This window comes from Podarcis tiliguerta, assembly GCF_965153285.1.
Source record: "Podarcis tiliguerta genome assembly, chromosome: 7".
Classification (NCBI taxonomy): Eukaryota; Metazoa; Chordata; class Lepidosauria; order Squamata; family Lacertidae; genus Podarcis; species Podarcis tiliguerta.
Genome location: NC_139540.1, coordinates 20,121,406 through 20,137,297, shown reverse-complemented (window position 1 = coordinate 20,137,297; position 15,892 = coordinate 20,121,406). Strand labels below are relative to the sequence as shown.

General features: G+C 43.5%; 1 protein-coding gene across 2 annotated transcripts in view; it reads right to left on the bottom strand.

Moving 5' to 3' along the window:
* Positions 1-726: 726 nt before the first annotated feature.
* Positions 727-15,892, bottom strand: part of RSPO2 (R-spondin 2) — a 114,734-nt gene continuing 99,568 nt past the window's right edge. For both annotated transcript variants that reach the window (XM_083450738.1, XM_083450737.1), the window contains exon 6: positions 727-1,567. In XM_083450738.1, coding sequence (XP_083306864.1) covers positions 1,458-1,567 — 110 coding nt within the window. In that variant the 3' untranslated portion in view covers positions 727-1,457. The remainder of the gene's footprint in view (positions 1,568-15,892) is intronic.

The window sequence follows — 15,892 nt, the reverse complement described above, 5'->3', positions numbered from 1 at the left end:
CTGAGTGTTTAGCGTGTGGAAGAATGTAGCCAGTGGTGGTTTAACACTTCCAAATGGGAGAACTTTGAATCGAGGCTCTGAAAGGTTAATGACAAAGCACACTCTAAAAGCTGACCGGGCTAAATAGAATGGGTCCTTGATATTGATGGTTTAACTAGAAGGGTTAACTAGATGCTTCTTAGTCATCCATTTTCTCTCCTGTGGTTCTCCCAAATGAGCAGCATCAGCAGTTTAAAAAATAAGTTGAGGTATACATTGTTAGTCTCTATGTTGCATTTTGAAAATGATACGGATATGTCTGTAGCTAATGGGGGGGGGGGTGTATATGCTATGCAGATTTTAAGCTCCATGCTGCCATCAATGGTAGAACCATCCCACTTGGATGGAAGTTACTTGATTCACTTTGCTCTTTTCATTAAACAGATGGGATCAGTTCATCCCATTTCTTCACACATTATTTCTCATAATTCTACACATTTGTCCACTATACGCATTGCTGCACATACTTTTCACCAATCCACACATTGTAATGCATGTTTTGGTCAGAGATGTGCATCGCAAAATTTGGAGCACTGGAAAGTGTTTTCGGCTGCCCTGCTGGTTCAGGCACTGCAAATTTGGTTAGGTTCACATTCCACCACCCCACCCAATCCCTAACTGGAACCAAAGTGACCCGACACCGAAGATGAGTAATGACTTGCATATACAGAAAAACAGACACAGGCGTATTGTAAATAGGTTTATTTATACGTAGACAGCATAATATGTACACATGGGAACTGCTATGCTCCAGAAATACTAAGCAGCAACTCCTGTGATATATCAGTCGAGAGCAGTTTGACTATACAACTGTTCCAATACAACAGGTGCTGAGGACAAAAAGTACATTATCTATGAATATCTGCTTAGTGTTATTTACTCTTGAAAAATGTACAAGATGAGAAACGAGAGGACATATATGCAACGCTAAACTCCCCCGAGTTCCTTTCCTTATATAAATATGCACAAGTCCGTCATCACCCAGCGATGATTTGCAGCCCGAAGTTCCTGCTGCAACATTCCATGCCAAGACGCTGGCTGCCTCCATCTTGCAGGCACCGACTGAAGTCAAAACAGAAAACGAAACAAAAAGAAGAGCTTTTTGGATACCCACACTTACTGATTCAACTCAGTGCGCTTGTTCTGTCCCTGGAGTCTCCAGGGTTTTTTTTGGGGGGGGGGGTAAACCAACGACGACGGCAATAACGACAATGACAAAAGTATAAATAACACACATACAAACAAGCTTGTGGACATATCCTCTCTCCTTTTTTCCCTCCACAAGTTATTTGCAAACCAATACTGTCAAAGCAGCAGCTGAATTGCAGTGCATCAGTGTGCAGGAGCATTTAGCAGCTTCTGTGCATTTTGCAAAAAAATAAAAATAAAAGAACAACAGAAACACATGACCAAAGTCTCTATTGGCCGGCTCGGTCTGTAGCTAAGAAGAGGCTGTGCTGCTTCTGTGCTCGCTCCATTAAATTCTTTTTCTTCTTCTTCTTGTCTTTTATCTTCGGTGTCCTCTTTCCTATAAGAAAGAGCACACACACATCGTAAGCCAACTGTGAGCAATTAGAAAAAGACATACCTTTTTGAGAGACTGGGAGAAGAGAGAGAATGACTACAAAAAAGTTTGTATCGGGCAGCTGGAGCCCATGCCCAAAAGAAAAGAGACAATGCCAGCGACAATGGACTCCTCGCAGCAGCTGATCCTCATCCATAGCTGCTATAATGAATGGAGTTGGGGCATCACGTGGCAATCCTCTACACTCCCTCCGATGGGCACCAGGAATGTGGAGAGGGAGGAGGATGAATAAGGTCATGGTCAAGTTCCATGCAGCGCTTTTAAAATGTTGGGAAGCCACATGAACACCAGTCACCGCAGGGAGGTCATCTTTAGCAGCTTTCAAGTGTGCTCCAACTAGGAATGGGCACATCTGTCCGTTTTGGTTCCACCAGTTTCTCATTCTTCCCATCTTAAATTAAGTTTTCCACATTTCTACAACCATTTGCATTTTAAGAAAACCCACCAGCATTTTAGTACCCATTTCTCCTTAAAAATACATTGTTGTTTTGATTGATTGATGTATATACATTTATGCAAGCAATTTCCCTTAATATAATGCCTTTTTGTGGCAGTGTTCCATGGACTTGTCCCATCAACACGAAGATTTCCACTTGCATAATGGGACTTTCCCTCCTCCTGCGCATCCACTGTACCCTCCCTAAATCTGCTCTAGAGGGTTGGGGGAACCCCTAGAAAATATACATATATGGGGGTGCATATATATATATATATATATATATGCAGGTTTTGGTGTCCTCGGGTGTCTTCCCGTGTAAAAGTTGGGGTGTCTAGGCGACGTTTCGACGAGGTCTCACTCGTCATCTTCAGGCTGGTGCTTTCGGCTTCTTGTTACTGGAACAGAGCAGGATCTCAGTGTTTGAGTTCCTATAAATACTGTTGAGGAGGTGTGGTGTATAGCCTCCAATGTTCTGGGCAGAGAGGAGGTTCCCAGGCTAGTGTGCCTTTTCTTCTTTTGTTCCTTAATTACTTGAGGGATATCTTGGGTGATTTCTTGAGTGATTTCCTGAATCCCACTTAGGTGGGTCATTAGGTGTGGATTAGTTGCTAAAGCCTTCGTGTCTTGAACTCTTGAACTTTGTGAAGAGTTTTTCTGAGAAGATGGCTGTACTGCACTTGGTTGTGCTCTGGCTTGGCTTCGTGTATAGGGGCGAGCTGTGGTTTTGTGGCCTGTGCCAGCCAGATCTGTGTAGGGATTGCAGGGGGGTGCAGCATCCTACAACCTACAACCTACAACCCAATGACCTACTTGTGAGCTTCGATGTTGTATCTCTCTTCACACAAGTGCCCATTAATGAAGCCTTGACAGCCATTCAAAACAAATACAATCCCCCCGAATACATCTTGGACCTGACCAACCACTGCCTAACCAACACGTACTTCATCCACAATGGAAGGAGCACCTATGGGATCACCCCTCTCACCGGTCATCGCTAACCTGTACATGGAACACTTTGAAACCAATGCTTTAGACAAGTCAGAACACAAACCCAAACTTTGGCTCAGATATGTTGACGACACCTTTGTAATTTGGCCACACGGGAAGGAAAAACTAGATAGCTTCCTCACACATCTCAACAGCCTACACCCCAAAATACAATTCACTATGGAAATAGAAGCCAACAACCAACTTCCCTTCCTTGACGTCCTAATCTACAAAAAACCTGATGGCTCCCTAGGACACACTATCTACCGGAAAAAAACACACACCAACCGCTACTTACATGCACAATCACACCACCACCCTGCACAAATAAACTCCGTAGCCAAGACTCTCATCTCCAGAACGAAACGCCTGGCTGACGAAGACCACTTGACAACTGAGTTACAGAATCTCTCAAATGTGTTAATTGCCAATGGATACCAGCAAAACAGGGTTACGAAGCTAATCCAAAAAGAAACACCCCCCAAAAACCAAGACACAGAAGAAAACAATGGCATAGCCCTCCTTCCTTATATCAAGGGCACTACAGATAAAATTAGCAAAATCCTCCATAAACACAATATCAAAACAGCCTTTTGCACCAACCAAAAAATAGCCAATATCCTCAGAAACCCCAAGGATAAAATTCAGTTGGAAAACCAAGGGGTCTATGAAATACCCTGCAAAGTCTGCCCAGCCACGTACATTGGACAAACAAACAGACGAATAAATGCACGGATCGCAGAACACAAGAATGCCGTCAAAAAAGAAGAAAAAACTTCCTCCCTTTTCCAACACATGAAAGAAACAGGACACGAAATTAATTTTGCAGATTCCAAATTGCTCTTTAACATGGAACATCACCACAAGAGAATAATCATGGAAGCCATCGAGATAGAGAAACACCCTCACAACATGAACAAGCGTGACGACACATCCCGCTTGCCAGACATCTGGAAATTAGCCCTCCCCACAAAATCTGACACCAGATCCAGAGGCACACAGAACGCCATCACCAATCAACCACACCAGACCCAAACCCAGACCCTCTCCACAGATAAATTACAGACACCATCCAGTAGCCAAACCAGGGTGGCACCTCCGGATGCTGCACCCCCCTGCAATCCCTACACAGATCTGGCTGGCACAGGCCACAAAACCACAGCTCGCCCCTATACACGAAGCCAAGCCAGAGCACAACCAAGTGCAGTACAGCCATCTTCTCAGAAAAACTCTTCACAAAGTTCAAGAGTTCAAGACACGAAGGCTTTAGCAACTAATCCACACCTAATGACCCACCTAAGTGGGATTCAGGAAATCACTCAAGAAATCACCCAAGATATCCCTCAAGTAATTAAGGAACAAAAGAAGAAAAGGCACACTAGCCTGGGAACCTCCTCTCTGCCCAGAACATTGGAGGCTATACACCACACCTCCTCAACAGTATTTATAGGAACTCAAACACTGAGATCCTGCTCTGTTCCAGTAACAAGAAGCCGAAAGCACCAGCCTGAAGATGACGAGTGAGACCTCGTCGAAACGTCGCCTAGACACCCCAACTTTTACACGGGAAGACACCCGAGGACACCAAAACCTGCATTCCTGTACCCGTGAAAATCTACGAAAGCAAATATCTCACCTCTACGGGGAGGAAACCTTCCAGCTGACAAGAACCTACGAGAAACTAGAAATCCGAAGAGCCACCATCTTATGTGATCTCTTGTTCCTACGCAACTGCCGAGACAACAACTTAATTCCCACATGCTTCCAACTTAAATTCCACTCTAAAACCCCAGCTACCGAAAGGATCCTGAAACGAACTGAACTATCTCTAATCAGAAACGAACTACACAAGAAAAGATACCTACTAAACCAAACCAACAAAGATCTACTCACTCTTCACCTCAAACTCTGTAACAAAATCCACCCTGCACTCTGGGACAAATGCAAACAACTAGCCGTCTGGAGAGCTGAAACGGAGACCTCACACAAGACAGACACACACACCAACAAACTCCACAAACTAGAGAAACGCCAGAAGCCCAGCCACCCTCCACAACAACCCATGAAACAAACAGTACATAACATATCAGACAGGATCCTCACCTCAACTGAAACCAAAGTACTCTCCAAAGGTTTCAACTTTGCAGTCGCCCCGAGACGCATCCCCACGGAAAACATCATATGCGGAGTCGAAGCTAGCCTAACCAAAATCAATCCAGATGAAGCCAATAAAATCAGACTTGAAGTCACCAACATCCTCTGCTCCAGCAAACCACCCAGAAGCAATTTACACAAAGAAGAACAGAAAGCACTCACCAACCTGAGGAAAGACAACAACATAATCATTCTCCCAGCAGACAAAGGTAATGCCACTGTTGTGATGAACACATCGGACTACCAAGCAAAACTATCAAATCTACTCCAAGACCCTACCTACCAACCTATAAAAACAGATCCCACCACCTATCTGGAAAAAACCACCAAATCCAAAATAAAAGCCTCTCCTATCAGTGAAGAAATCCAGCTAAGAATCATCCCCAGAGAAAAATCATCCAGATGCCCCAAACTCTACGGCCTCCCCAAGATACACAAAGAAGGAACACCACTCAGACCAATAGTCAGCTCCATAGGCTCACCTCTACAAAATCTCGCTAAATTTCTCGCCAAGCAACTTCAGCCCTATGCAGAATCCATCTCTTCACACGTTCCAAACTCCTTCCAGTTCATAGAAACAATAAAGAAGCAAAACCTACAACCCAATGACCTACTTGTGAGCTTCGATGTTGTATCTCTCTTCACACAAGTGCCCATTAATGAAGCCTTGACAGCCATTCAAAACAAATACAATCCCCCCGAATACATCTTGGACCTGACCAACCACTGCCTAACCAACACGTACTTCATCCACAATGGACAAAGATACAAACAGATAGAAGGAGCACCTATGGGATCACCCCTCTCACCGGTCATCGCTAACCTGTACATGGAACACTTTGAAACCAATGCTTTAGACAAGTCAGAACACAAACCCAAACTTTGGCTCAGATATGTTGACGACACCTTTGTAATTTGGCCACACGGGAAGGAAAAACTAGATAGCTTCCTCACACATCTCAACAGCCTACACCCCAAAATACAATTCACTATGGAAATAGAAACCAACAACCAACTTCCCTTCCTTGACGTCCTAATCTACAAAAAACCTGATGGCTCCCTAGGACACACTATCTACCGGAAAAAAACACACACCAACCGCTACTTACATGCACAATCACACCACCACCCTGCACAAATAAACTCCGTAGCCAAGACTCTCATCTCCAGAACGAAACGCCTGGCTGACGAAGACCACTTGACAACTGAGTTACAGAATCTCTCAAATGTGTTAATTGCCAATGGATACCAGCAAAACAGGGTTACGAAGCTAATCCAAAAAGAAACACCCCCCAAAAACCAAGACACAGAAGAAAACAATGGCATAGCCCTCCTTCCTTATATCAAGGGCACTACAGATAAAATTAGCAAAATCCTCCATAAACACAATATCAAAACAGCCTTTTGCACCAACCAAAAAATAGCCAATATCCTCAGAAACCCCAAGGATAAAATTCAGTTGGAAAACCAAGGGGTCTATGAAATACCCTGCAAAGTCTGCCCAGCCACGTACATTGGACAAACAAACAGACGAATAAATGCACGGATCGCAGAACACAAGAATGCCGTCAAAAAAGAAGAAAAAACTTCCTCCCTTTTCCAACACATGAAAGAAACAGGACACGAAATTAATTTTGCAGATTCCAAATTGCTCTTTAACATGGAACATCACCACAAGAGAATAATCATGGAAGCCATCGAGATAGAGAAACACCCTCACAACATGAACAAGCGTGACGACACATCCCGCTTGCCAGACATCTGGAAATTAGCCCTCCCCACAAAATCTGACACCAGATCCAGAGGCACACAGAACGCCATCACCAATCAACCACACCAGACCCAAACCCAGACCCTCTCCACAGATAAATTACAGACACCATCCAGTAGCCAAACCAGGGTGGCACCTCCGGATGCTGCACCCCCCTGCAATCCCTACACAGATCTGGCTGGCACAGGCCACAAAACCACAGCTCGCCCCTATACACGAAGCCAAGCCAGAGCACAACCAAGTGCAGTACAGCCATCTTCTCAGAAAAACTCTTCACAAAGTTCAAGAGTTCAAGACACGAAGGCTTTAGCAACTAATCCACACCTAATGACCCACCTAAGTGGGATTCAGGAAATCACTCAAGAAATCACCCAAGATATCCCTCAAGTAATTAAGGAACAAAAGAAGAAAAGGCACACTAGCCTGGGAACCTCCTCTCTGCCCAGAACATTGGAGGCTATACACCACACCTCCTCAACAGTATTTATAGGAACTCAAACACTGAGATCCTGCTCTGTTCCAGTAACAAGAAGCCGAAAGCACCAGCCTGAAGATGACGAGTGAGACCTCGTCGAAACGTCGCCTAGACACCCCAACTTTTACACGGGAAGACACCCGAGGACACCAAAACCTGCATTCCTGTACCCGTGAAAATCTACGAAAGCAAATATATATATATATATATATATATATGCAAGCAGCCCTTGCACTGACAGGACCCTGCACTAAATACAACCCACTGTTTGGTTGGACAACTGCATTGCAACATTCAGCAAAAGTGCAATTTCCAAAGGATGGCTGTGTTTTGGGTCATGCGTTGCTTCGAGAAGTGTGCATTTGTTAGCATCTCAATAAAATGCAAACAAGGCCCCCACCATTCCTAGCTCCAGCCCTGAATGGTATTACTGGTTTGGGTGGGAACGGGGCCAGATGATGCAGCACAACAATGACTGCTCTTCCCAGGAGTGCCAACTTGAATAAAATATGGGGGGGGCAAGGTAATCCCCACCCCACATTGATTATGCCAGGCAGGGCTTACGTGCCCACCCCCATTATTTTTTTTCAAGTTGCCACCTCGCCTGGGATCTTCAGATAGGGCTGGGAGAGCCCCCTGTCTCAAAACCCTGCAGTGCTTCTGTAATTTGGTGTAGACAGTACTAGAGATGACCAATCGTCTGACTTGGCATCTTCCTTTTATGGGAAGGGCCATAGTTCAGTGGAACAGCATCACCTTTCCACAACCCAGGTTCAATCTCTAGGTAAGGTAGAGATAGCCTCCCATCTGAAGACCCTGCAGACCTGCTGTCATTCCAAAGCTGAGCTCAGATGGACCAACAGGCTGACCCAATATAAGACAGCTTCTTCTGTTTAAAAACGCATCAAGCAGAATTTTATGGAGTAAAGAACAAACTCTGCTTTTTCCAAGGCAATCCCTTGAACTAATTAAGCCAGCAGTTCAGAGCACGGCCCTCCATTTTTTCCAAGGGGAAGCAGTCTAATGTCATTTGTTCCTCCTCTGAGTGAGAACTGGATCAAATTGCCAGCATGCTTTTGAAAATACGTCATGTCCCCCGTGAAAGGCCAATGAAGTGCAGTAGACTTAAGAGACTCTAGATCACAGGCTACCCCAGCAACCCACAGTAAACACTATTCTGGTGGTGTTTCCCTGTTCCAAATGCACCCTCAGCAAAGGCATATTTGAAGATGCTAAGACTGTCCAAGCTTTGAGGGCCTGGGATGAAAGGGACCTCCTTTTTGCAATTTGGCACAGGGATGTTGTTAGAACTCAGCTTAAGCAGAACGGCATAAAAGGACAATGAAAGGGGAGGGAGGAGGAGAAATAAGCAAATTCAGGTTTCATGCTGCTCCGTAATAGTCACACAATTGGGGGCAGAGTCACACAAACTCCTTTACACACTGAAAGAATTTGTAGAAGACGCTGCTGGACCATGTGGCCCAAGCTCTTCAAAGGCCACGTTCACACATTTAAAGTGGTATTATACCACTTTGAACAGTCATGGCTTCTCGCAAATAATTTTGGGGACTGTGGTTTGTTAAGGGTGCAAGGAAGGTGGAAAAATAATAGATTGCAGCAATTCAGAGAGTGGATGGATGCACCAGAACGAAAGGCTGGTGCTTTGTCCAACAACATCCTAAAATATATGCATCTCACACTTACATAATAATTCTTTATTATAGTATAATTCAATACCATGCATGGGCAAGGCCTTCATCTGCTTGGCAACAGGAGTCACCTGTAGTTTCTTTAGGTTAGAATATGCACCCTTCAGCCACAGGAGGGCACTAGATATTCACATTTAAAATCCGGAGTGGTAGAATTAATTTATTGCTCTCTTATTTTGTTGTGGTGGTGTTAGTTGAAATGATTTGGATCCCATGTAAAGTGCTGTATCCAACTAAGTTTGACTCAGAGATGGCCCAGTGAAATTAGTGCCCATTAATTTCAGTTGATCTGCAGCATTGCTAACACTGGGTAATACCCACAATTTTGGAAGGTGCCACTCAAGCTATTTTTCCTACTAGATTTAAAACGAAAAACATGTCAAGGGCATGATCCAGCCAAGCCTATTCTGTTGGCAGGAACGGGAGCTGAAGTGCATCCTTAGCTCTCCCACAGAAAATTAGGAAAATGTGGCTACGCCTCATTAAGGCTCTGTCGGACCCCATTTCCCTTCCTAAAAATCCTTCCTAAACACTCCCATCCTTCATGCTAGGGCTACAATTCCAAGTTTCCTTGTGGAAACTTGTTCACCTTTGATCCTTTTCCATCCTCCCCATTTCTACTTCTCTTTTCTACAAAAGGTAACTAAACCGCCATCTCAGTTACAGATGCAGAAAGATCTCAAGTTGTTTATTGATTTGCTTGTTTGACATTCTCGGGCTCCCAAACTGGCTTCCATATAGCAGTCCAAACAATATCTATGAAACACAGGGTATAATGTGAAACATCAGCAGTAAAAGAGCAGGCAAAATAATAAAACAGTGGAAGCCGGGGCTGAGGCTGACGATAATCTAGACATGGCCTCTGAAACCTCGAGGGATCAGAATAGTATTTCCAATAGAATGGAATCCCATCAATATTGGGACGTTCAATGCCTCTAAAGCAGGTATGCAGTCCTCTATATGTTTCTGAATGACACCCCAATATTTTGGGTCAGGCTTGCTGGGGCTGATGGGAGTTGTAGTTCAGCAACATCCAGAGAGTCAATGTTTTCCCCAATTTTATCTGGACATTGAGCAGAAAACTGGGAGGTGGGCTTATTTTTCAAATGTCAGATTGGCTTAGAAAATCGATGGAGCTATTCTAATTTATTTTGTGAATAACTCAGATCATTTCTCAATCAGCCCAACCTAAGAAGGGTCAAAGATGCTCATCCATCTGTACCTGCAATCCACCTCTGATGTCTGGCTCTAAGCAATGCAAACTCTAGTTTTGCACAACTGGAAGTACAAGCGACTGTCGTGTGAATGTGCCCCAACTGGAATGCCTCCTTTGCAAAATTGTGCTGCAAAAGTTGAAATAGTCTCCCTGTGGTGAGTGATCCCTACCCCAGCTGTGAACATAGGATGTCTGTCATCGTCTCAAGAATCGCCATGTCCTTGCAAGACATTACCTGCCATTAGTGGGAAGACGCTAACAGAATGATGGTGATCTACATGGCAAATCCTTCAGCTGGGAACCACTCACTGTAGAGAGGGTTGGTTCTGCAGCTCACTCATGGTGAGCATCTTGTATGCATTGACCTTTAGTTAAAGACTGGTTAGAAACTGAATGATTGAAAAATCCATGGCGCTTAGCTAATGGCATCTCTGTCATTGTTAATTACATATTTACCCTGCTGGTTGGTCCCTAGAGCACACACAGAGTGGCACACCATAAAATACAGAGAATTGCAATACCAAAACCACAGCGAACCATCAGAATAGACTTCGGAATTACAAATTAAAAACAGACAACGGATGGAAACCAAATTAGCAAGCCTCGCGCCTAGGGGACGGGGGAGAATTTCGGTTTGGTTTGCATTTCCCATTCAGAACATGCAAAGTGAAATTGGCAGTTCTCCAAATTTTGCAATGCAGTTCTCCGACGAGTCAAGATTGCTCAGAAAGGTGTGCATATTAGGACAAAGGGACACGTAAAACGCTGGTGAACTTTTGAGAGGGTTTCCTTTTTTTGTGGGGAAACTGATGTGGAGAACTGAAGTCAATATGGGGAAAATGAGAAACTGACTTGCTCATCCCTATCTTCACCCACGTTCAAAATATATGGAGTCCTGGTACTCCTTGAAGATGAGTTTCCATAGGACAGGAGTCCCAGAAAGAAAGCCCTGTTACTAGAAGAAGCCAATGTAATATATGAAGGGAGTTGCATCAGAACAGGGCCTCTCCAGATCTTAGGCTATGGGGAAGCCAATGCAATGAGTTATGCAGTTTGAGAGCAGGTTCATCTAGATCCTTGATATTTCCAAAAGGGCAAAACCTGCTCTCCACACTCGACATTCCCACATTTATTCAGTTACTGAACTTCAAAATCATTGCCTTCAAATTCCTGTTACTCCCACCAAGAGCATCCACACACAACTCCTTAAGTGCAATTATACTACAAAGCCATTCGGTGCTTCAATGGAGATCAATAAAGTAAAGGATGGAGATGAAAGAGCTGCCACATCATGAAAGGGTTTATTAGCCTACTTTGGGTCATTACCTCTAGGAAACTACCAAGGTGGATAAGTGGGCTGTTCAAACACAAAACAATGACCACCAGGGTGCTTTGTGATTAACAAGCAGAGCTTCGGGGTGCTTCTTTGAAAGCAAAGTAACTACTACTTAACAGCTGTGAAAATGTTCAGTGCTCGCAGCGGACCACTAAATTAAAAGCAACTTGCAGCTGATGGTTAGGGATCAGTTAAACAGGTCTTTAGACAAAACATCAGGAGAGCACGAAAAAATGCACCACGTCCCGCATTCTGGCTTAGATTTCGCCCTTTCAAAAGCAGATACTTTGCCTCCCTGTGTTCTCACCAGGCCCTGCTTGGCATACCTTCTCTCTCTCTCTCTTTCTCTCTCTCCCAATGCCGCAAAGAAGGGGAGGGGAATCCCGTGATTGTGGCGCCGGTAAAATTTAATTTCCACAATGCAAATCAGATTATGCTCCATTAAGGGCCTTTTCTACGAAACGTCAAAATGTTGGGAATGTATTTGCTCGTAGCCAGTTTTTCATTTGTAGAGTGCTACTCGTTAAGAGAGGTGTGCGATAAATAAATAAGATGAAGGACACACACAAAAACCCCTTCCTCCTGCAAAAGGGCAGAAAAACAATACTATACTTGTAGTCAGGGACTTTTTTCCAGCCGTAACTCACCGGAACTAAGTTCTGGCACCTCTCAGGTGGGCGCCATTGCCATTATAAGAGAACAAGGGAGGCGTTCATGGTGAGTTCCAGCACCTCCTTTTCTAGAAAAATATCACTGCTTTATCATGTACAGTGGTACCTCGGGTTACATACACTTCAGGTTACATACGCTTCAGGTTACAGACTCCGTAACCCAGAAATAGTACCTCAGGTTAAGAACTTTGCTTCAGGATGAGAACAGAAATTGTGCTCCGACGGCATGGCGGCAGTAGGAGGCCCCATGAGCTAAAGTGGTGCTTCAGGTTAAGAACAGTTTCAGGTGAAGAACAGACCTCCGCAACGAATTAAGTACTTAACCCGAGGTACCACTGTATATAGAGCAACTGACACATTCTGCACCCTTGTAGTGCTTCAGAACACTTTAATTCAGTGCTGTCCACTCTGCAAGCAGACAACTCTTCAAGGTCTCAGGCAAAGGTCTGTCTCAGCCCTAAGATGGGGAACCCCGTGTTCCTCCTAATGTCATTGGTGAGTCCCATTCAGTGAGTCCTAAGATCCCTTAAAGCTGGCCAGGACAGTCTGTTGGACATCCACATGTTGTTTGAACTCACCAGTTCCCCATCGCCCTTGGCCACTGGTCATGCTGACCGGCTGATGAGAGCTGGAGTCCAACTACCTTCAGAGGGATGGAGGCCACCCACCATTTAAATACAGGTACTTGCCATACACAAACCACTAAGCTATAGCTCCTGTCCCAATGTACACTTATACCAAAAGAGACCCATTTCGAGTCTTGCACGCTCAACAGTCGCTAGCTAGAAGCTGTCATGCAACTTACAATGCAAACAGGAAAAAGAAGATCATTTGTACCGCCAGCAGCTATTTGTATTAGTATTTGTTTAACTTAGAAGTCTATCTTTATTCCATATGCCCTGAGCCTAGAGCTTTGCTGTACTTCTGGCCCGGAGTCTGCAGCTATGTCTGGCGCAGAGACACCGCCTGGGGAGGTTCACGTCATGTTTGGATGGGTCAACATGAAGATATTCATCATTGCTTCAGAGCTACTAAACCAGTCATGCTCACAGATTTTTCCATAAAATATAAACCTCCAACTTGATGATAATTGTGCAGACATGGATGTCCACAATCACGGGTGAAGTTTACTAAGCTTTGCTGCTGTGCCATTTTAAATTCATTCTAGTTTCTGTGGAACTGAAATACTCTCATAAAAACCCAGGTTGGCACAATTCAGGAAAGCAAATCATTTACTATCAGTTTTTCCTAGGAAAGAACATTATTTCCAGACTTTAATGTCCAGCAAACTATGGTTTGCACTAGATAATGGAAGAAGAGTACCTAACAAGCTCATCACTTGCTTGTTCTCAAAATCACCACCACCACCATAGTTCATCCAGCAACAATACTTAAATCTGAACCAGGTCACTGGGACTTTGCAATATGCAACCTTGGTTTGTAGGGAGTGCTTAAACCAGCCTTCCCTAAGCAGATGTCCTCAAGGTGTTTTGGACTGCAACTCCCATCATCCCTGACCATTTGCCATGATGTTTGGGGTTGATGTGAGCTGTATTTCAGAACATCTGGAGAGTACCACATTGGGGAAGGCTGGGCTTAAACCAGAGTTTCCTGGTCTGGACATCATTGAGAAACTGTGGTTTAACAAACCAGAAAGTCTTCTCTGCCATTTGGAGCATGAGCACCTGTTCTATCAAATGATTGCTGAACTGAGACATCTGAACTGAGCGTGTATCAATGTCTTTAAAAAATACTGAAAAAAGTGCAAGGAAGTTTAACAATTTACTAAAAAGGAAGCTGCTACTCATTGTCAGCCCAAAAGACCACCATTAACATTGTTTTGTTGTTGTTTTTTTTAAAAAACTGCCTCATATATTGTAAAACCTGAAGCGAAATACATATTTTTGCTTTCAGTTAAGCCTAGGCGCATCTAACTTAGTCTGGAATCAATGTCTCCTTCAATCTGTGCTTTAAAGACAGAAAGAAAGAAGAGAGAAAGATTACCCAGGTAATGTTATAGTTGGCATAGCTATTTTTATTCGTACAGATAAAGACAGGTTTGATTTATTCAAATTGTAATGTATACTCAGATATTTCTGTCTTCTGGCGAAAGATTTAGCACACGTATTAATGTCTCTGCTTTAGTCTCCAAGAAGCAGCCTGTTTCCTCATCATCTGTGGACTTCAGGGGACCTTGAAAATGAACTTTGCTAGGTTACTGTATTTCTTCACTCTTTTGGATGCTTAGTCGATTCCCAGATTTTATTCTGAACCGTGCATCACCCACTGAGACTAGGGATTGCAGGAGATGATTCATTCGGTCAGTACTTTTTTTGCAAAACAATATAACTGCTACCTCCTGAACCCATACACGAACTGAGACTCAACTTCCTTCGAAACTCGCCCCTCTCTAGATGCTGTGAGGCAGTCCTGAAACCGAAAAATGCATGCAAAAAAATCTTATTTGGGGGGAAGGTTCACACAAAAACCACACTCACTGCTGAAATCAATGTACAAAATGCATTGCATGGGGGGGGGATGCTTGCAAAAATGTGTATATGAGGTAAACATGCATATAAATGTGTATATTAGAAGAAATGTGCAGGAATGTGCATTTTGTCAGGGGAGGGGAAATCACAGAGTGAAACAGAAATGGGACAAATTGAACTTATGATTGGAAAAGGGAAATGGAAAAAGATGTTGAAATACCCATTTTTAAAAAAAAACGAAGCATTTTTACTTGGTATTATAGGAGAGGATATTAATAGGCAAGATGTTAAATTGATTTTATACGCAACAACAGCGGCAAGGGTATTGTTAGCCCAGAAATGGAAACAATAAGAGATGCCAATGAAAGAATTAATGGACTATGCAAAATTGGACAAAATGACAGGAAGGATTCGAAACCTGCGGGACCAGAGATTTACAGAAGATTGGAACAAATATATGAACTATCTGAGGAGCACTTGTAACCAACAAATTATGCTAGTAGGACTACAAGAAGCTGTGTAAGGAGAAATGTATGAAACATTGCAAATTAGAGAAAGAAGAGTGATAATAGTTATGAATTAAATGTAATTGAAGAAGTGGGAAATGTATATTTAGATATTAGACTGGAAAATTTTCAGATGAGATTGATGGAAGTCAAAAAAATTGTATAAGACGTGAAAATATGCTTAGTTACCGTTAAATAATGATATGCTGAAAATTAATTTTAAAATTATATTTAAAAAAAGGGAAAGGAGAAATGGAAAGAGATGGAGACTGACAGGTTTCTCCATCCCTAACTGAGACTGATGCTGCTGTTGTTTGCACATCACCTGCACTGAGATTCTTCCAAAAGAAGGTGGTCAGAAGAACACCTCAGAAGGTATTCACCTGCAATATTTTCTCAGTGTGAACGAGGAAGTGACCTAGCCAGGCAATGGAGTGGCATTTCTTACCCTTGACTAACACATTCTAGTCAGGCACAACCACTCAAGGGGGACTCTGGTTAGAGCAGGTTCAGGA